The following is a 6,000-nucleotide window of genomic DNA, read 5'->3' as shown; positions in this document are numbered from 1 at the left end:
AGTTTTACTACTTATTTTATGTCTGAGTCAAAGGAGAAGAAGATAGCAGGGAGTTACAGGAAATTCACCGGTGACAGGTTAAGGAGGCGGGAGAAAGCAAAGTGGGGGAAATCTTTGGGACTGGATAAAAAGTAAAAGAAAGAGTTGCTTCATTAACGTTTGTGGGTATGGGATACTTAACACTCAACAATTAACAGGATAACATTGAGCGGATTTGTGGTCTCTGCTCGGGTGGGTGGTTGCGCTCGGGGGTGGGGAGCGGAGGGTGGAAGGAAATTACCTTGACGTCCCGAAGGCTGTCATCCGAGATGCAAAAAGACAATGGACAGGCTCAGTTAAGGTGAAGATTGACCTTTGTTAGGGAAAAGCACTGCCCTAGGACATGACTACTGCCAGGAACTGTTTTAGTTAGGCTTTAATTTGAGACCATCCAAGCGGTTACTTTCTGTTTCTGTGCCTGTAAGGCCGCCCTGCAGGCTCCTCCAGAGCTAGTCAGGTTTAGAATTTGGCCCCTTCCCTCCCCCTCCCCCTCCCCCCACTACGCCCCCACCGCAGTTCAAAGGTGGAAACGGGAAAGTCAACAAGAGGATTAAGGGGAGTGGGCCCCTAGGATAAATAGGTGAGAGGGGCAAGAAGTGTTCCTGGCCCAAGCAAAGGCAAGGGAGCTAGTCAGTTTCTTTTGGCTGGGGGGGGGGGAGGTCGGGCAGAATGCTATAAATCTTATCATGGAGTATTTTACCCTGACAGAGGACAGAGGTTTTAAGTTCTGGAAAAAGTAGATCAGGTTTACATTTTAGGGGGCTTACACGGACTGCCAGGCAGGAGAAGGGCGGAGGGGCCAGAACCACTGAATTCGAGGCTGAAGAGGAAGCAGGTTGGACGGCACAGCCCGGGGCTAGGCAGGGGTGAGGGGGCAGCAGGCCAGAGGAGCGGCTTGCTCTAGCCCTGGGTCTCTGCGTAGGCGGTTTCCCCGACCTGACTCTCCCATCCTTGCGGCTCACCCCCTTTCCTCAGTCTTTGCTGTGTGGGCTACTCCGGGCGACCCCCCCACCCCCACCCGGCCTGAGCCGGGTCCCAGTCACGCCGCCCCGGGTCCAGAGCCGCACCTTCCCGACCCGCCGGCCCCGGGCCCTCAGCGCTCCGGGCGGCGCCGCGCCGGCCGCCGAGCAGCCCCCTCCCTGAGGCCCCGCCCCGCGCCCCGGGTCCGCCTGCGCGCCAGGCCCGGGCGGTGCCGACGCGCTTGGCGGGAGATAGGAAAGTGCTTCTGCGCGCGCTAGCGGTGCCTGCAGTTCCTGCGAGCTGCGGCCGGACCCGCGGCTACGCCGACGCCTCCCAGCGCGGCCCCAGGGCCCGGAGCGGCCGGAGCAGCCCGCGCTCTGACCCCGGCCCGGCTCCCGCTCCGGGCTCAGCCGGCGAGTAGGCGAGCGCGGCGCGGCCCGGGCCGGGGGGATGTCTCGGCGGACGCGCGGGTGAGCGGAGCGGGCGGCTGAGGGCCCCTCCCCCTCCCCTTCCCCTCCCCCCCGACCCTCCCCTTAGCCCCTCCGAGCGGGACCAGACTGAGGGGCTCCCGCGGGAGGTGCTGCGTCCTGGCCTGCCCGAGGCAGGGGGCGCACGAAGCTGGGAGGCTCTTGGGGCTTCTAGCTCCGCTTCCCGTGCCTGTTGGGCCTCGGAGCCGGGGCGGGTGGGTCTCCCGGGATCTGGGCCAAGCCCTGCATGATGTCATTTTGTCTCCCGCCTAATTGCGGGGTGGGGGTGGGACAGCGGTGTCCGCTGGAAGAGCCATTATCCCGGAGGCAGGCGACCCCTGGAGAGGGAGTGATTCTCCAAGTCACTGCGCGCGGGAGGCCAAAGCCGGGAACGCGCTTTTCCTTCAAGCTTGTTTGCGTTCCGATTTGCCGGTGGGCATTCTTTCAACATTCCGGGAAGCGTAGAGCACCCTTCGCCCTCTCTTTGGCCTGAGAAGGGTGCCGGGGGTGGGGAGTGGGGGTGGGGAGGGCCTCTCCAGGCCCCCACCACCTGGATTCCGGGTCCCACCTGGGCTGAGTTTAAGAGATGGGCCTTCGTGTTCCACTTGAGGAGTTTCAGGGCAGCTGGGGTTGAAGGTGTGGGGAAGAGTGACTGATGTTTATCACGACCGTTCTTCTGTTCAGGAGCCTCTGGGGCCGGGGCAGGAACTGCGGTCTACATTGTGCTTATTCCCCCAGAGAATAAGTGGCAGAGTTGAGCCCAAAACCCAGTCTCTGGGTTCCAGGTCCCTTTCTTACACCTGTGCGCCTGGGGCCTGAGCTCTGGGCTCTTCTGCCAGTCTGGGAGTCTGGGTGGCCAATGGGGGCCTCCCCTGTTCCCTCCCTGGGTTTAGGCAGCCCAGATAACCTTAAGCTCTTCTCTAGGTGGTGGTTGTCTTCTCAGGCCAAGGATATAGATTCAAAAAGCACTGGTTTCTGGCTCTCCCCAGTTTCTCAGTAGAGAAGCATCTGATCCCTGGGCAGTGGTCAGGGTACCTGGCACAGGGTCTCTCTTCTTCAGGCCACAGTTTCCCAGGTCAGCTACAATTCTCAGGAGTGTTCTGGTCAGGTACTTGTCAGGTCCTATCCTGGTTTTTGTTTCAGGAAGTGTTACTCCAGGGAACCACAACCCCTGGCCCTCTGCCACTTCTCCCCTGGGACTCAGTGGAGGAACCTCCCACGTAAGGGATGGTTTCTGCACCCCAGCACCCCACAGTCCTCATCTCTATTCTTGGCCACTCACTGTAACTTTCCCCTCACCAGCGCCCCACTTCCTGCCCAGCTTCTGACTCACTGCACCTGGAGCAGAGCCCAGCACATGGAAGGGCATAGAAAGGGTGTGTTGGACCTACGTGTGGTGGCGGCCACTCATTGGCCTCTGCTGTTTCAGCTGAGGTGATGACTTGAAGGTGTAGGTTTCAAACCTGGCTGTGGACTTGGCAAGTGCCACCACCCCTTTGAGCCTCAGTTTCCACACCTGTTAAGTAGGGATAACAAGGATGCACGTGGAGGGGACAGTCAGCACCATGTTGGTGATAGAAGTGGATCATCTCTCGCAGAACTCCCCCAGCTGAGTCACTGTCTCCATTAAATAGAATAGTGCAGAGTGTTCACATACTTTTTCATCCTTGCAGGGACATTTGCCGAGCTCCTGTTAGAAGCTGGGTGCTGGAGACCTACAGATGGTTTCTGTCAGGGGTCTGGGAGCAGTTGGTTATAAAATAAAGCCAGCCTCCTTTTGTCATTAGTCTCTTAAAGAATTTTTGTCTTCTACTTTGACATGGTGGAGGACCTCATGAATTGGGTCAGGAATGATTGGACGTGGCTGAATTCCAGCTCCTTCTGTGACTAATGTATTGCTGGGTTTAGACACTGTCCCTTTCCTTCTTCCTCCCAAATTATATTAATTGACATTTCTTATTTACTAGTCGGCAGCACTGTAGGTTTATTCATTCATTCCCGAATCTGGTCATTCCTTGAGTAAACATTTAGGGCCTTTTGGTGCTAACCCCCTAAGGCCCTGCAGATGTGGACCTGACCTCTGTCCATGAAGTCAAGGAGACAGGAAGCCTAAGGGCCTACATTCCTTTTTTTTTTTTTTTTTTTTTTTTAATTTTGAGAGTGAAGAAGCAGCAGGAGAGCCTAGGCAGTGCTGCTGTAGCTCACTGAGAAGTCGGAAAAGGGGGCCTTGGAGACAGGTTCAAGAGGTTAGCCCTGGATGAGCTGCTGCTGCCCACTGCTCCCCTGGTTGCAAATCTCCTGCAGGTCCCTTAGAGTTTAGGAGATGCGTGCCTGTGGGGGAAGAAGAGGGGAAAGGGAGAGGTACAGGTGTACTCCCCAGATGGGGAGCGCTTGCTGGGCCTACATTCTGGAATAGAATTTCCAAGGTGCCCTAGGAGCATAGGAAGATGTTGACTTTAGGAAAGACGGTGAGTTCTAGAGGAGGCAGAAGGAAGATGGACACGAAGGGAAGTCCTCTTCCTTCCTTCCACACATGGTCTGCACTTGCCTTGCTTGTTTGAAGATGTGTAGGCTCTTTCCACTTAGGAATGTACTCAAAGGTGACCTGCTGCAGGTCCTTCCACATGGAGTTGGGAGCACCTTACATCCCTTGAGGTAGAAAGAGTGATCTCCATTTTCCTAACCTGATTTAATTAAACCTGATTAAATGTGAAGGTTTGGAGCAAATTGGAAAATTGCCTGTTAGAAAATAAAGACATCCAGAATTCAAAGCTTCTTGTACTTTGACTTTTCTCTTCATAAACTGTGCCTGTGTGTAGGCAAGAGTTGAGAGGGGATATGCAAAAATGGACATAATTACTAAGATATATTTAAAATGTTTTTCCCAAATAACCAATATTTCTTAAAACTCTGGTGCTTCATATTTACAGGCAGCATCAGCTTTAATCTTCTGAACATCCATGCAAGTTTAAAAGTTGTTATTGAAAAGAAAATACTAGATGAGTGTCTGGTTTTGAATATCATAATCTTAGTGAAATCTCAACTTCTTTTTTCTTGTAGCTTTTCCAATCCTTAGGGTCTTCCTGAAAATAAGTAAAAGAATAAAGAAGAAAATGAAAAGAGCTCATAACCCTATTTTGTTAAAATTTTTAAAGAGAGGGTATACATACCTATGTTTTTGAAAGCAGAGAGAGTAAAAACCTGCTTCCCCCAAACCTTGCCCTAGAGGTCACTGGCACCTACCCATGTACTGTCCATCCATCCATCGTGTAGCAGGATATGGAGACACACGTTTGACCTTTAGCTTGCTCTCCCTGCAGTGAGGAGCTGGATGAGCTACACTACCAGGACACAGATTCAGACGTGCAGGAGCAGAGGGATAGCAAGTGCAAGGTCAAATGGACCCATGAGGAGGTGAGTGACACTGAGGGGCAATTACAGCTGGGGTGATGGCAGCTGGGATGTGTGTGTGATGCCCTGGTGGGTGCGATGAAGAGGAGAAGCTGATGGAAGATGTGGATGGGTCCTCTGGTTCTCCCCAATACCTCTTCTCAGCATTCTTGGGGACTTTCAATACTGAGGACTCCTTGGGGTAGGGGTTTTGTCTCAGACCTCAGAGCTGGCGATCACTGTTGTGTCTCATAGAAGTTGGCATGTTCTGCGTTATGGACAATAATTGTGTTTCTTGTCCTTTAACTGCTAGGAGGTTTAGCCAAATCTGCAAACCCTTTTATTATTATTTTAAGAAATTGTATCTTGAGACATCTATTTTTTTATTCTTTAATCAACTCTATGGAAGTATAATTATTTATACGACCAAATACTCCTTTAAAAAGTGAACAGTTCCAACAGTTTTAACAGATGTGTATACCCATGGAAGCACCACCCTAATTATTCCAAAATGTTCCCTTTGTGGTCCATCTTTCCCATCTCCAGGCAGTTACTGATCTAATCTCTTTTGGCTTCATTCATTTTGCCTGTTCTTTCAATGAAATCATACTGTTGTACTCTTTCTATCTGGCTCCTTTCGTTCAGCAAAATATGTGATTCACTAATTTATTTGTTTTTATTGCTGAATAGTATTCTGGAGTATACCACGTATTTCACTTGTTGTTGGGCATTGGGGCTGTTTCCAGTTGAGGATTCTTGGTAAGTCTTTTTGAGGATTGTGTTTTCTCTGAGCACATACTTAGGTATAGTCATGGGATGGGTGTCTGTTTAGTTTTATAGAAACTGCCAGACCTTTTTCTAAATTGGTTGTACCATCTTAGACTCCTCCTGGCCTTATCTTTTTATTCTACCTCTATTTGCCAGGATGTGTTTAGTTTTAGGTCTTTTTTTTAACTGTAGGAGTTGTAAATCCCTGTTATATCATAAAAGATGCTTCTTCAGAGGAGTGCTAAGCCAGCCTTTCTGTTCATCCCACTGTGAGCTAAGAACTATTCAGCTTTTCTGGGCTTTGAAGAATAAATAAGATGGCATCCCTTCCCCAGAGCAACTCTCTGCTTGGGATGGAGAGATAAGACTGACCACA

The 6,000-nt window shown here is 51.4% G+C and overlaps 1 protein-coding gene across 1 annotated transcript in view; it reads left to right on the top strand.

Moving 5' to 3' along the window:
- Positions 1-1,245: 1,245 nt before the first annotated feature.
- MYBL2 (MYB proto-oncogene like 2) overlaps positions 1,246-6,000 on the top strand; it is a 30,301-nt gene continuing 25,546 nt past the window's right edge. The window contains exons 1-2 of the mRNA XM_081150188.1: positions 1,246-1,469; positions 4,787-4,880. Of these exons, the coding sequence (XP_081006314.1) occupies positions 1,450-1,469; positions 4,787-4,880 (114 nt within the window). The 5' untranslated portion in view covers positions 1,246-1,449. The remainder of the gene's footprint in view (positions 1,470-4,786; positions 4,881-6,000) is intronic.

The sequence above is a fragment of the Miniopterus schreibersii genome (genome assembly GCF_964146895.1).
Source record: "Miniopterus schreibersii genome assembly, chromosome: 10".
NCBI lineage: Eukaryota > Metazoa > Chordata > Mammalia > Chiroptera > Miniopteridae > Miniopterus > Miniopterus schreibersii.
Note: the sequence above shows the minus strand (reverse complement) of the source record. Positions and strands in the feature narration are given on the sequence as shown.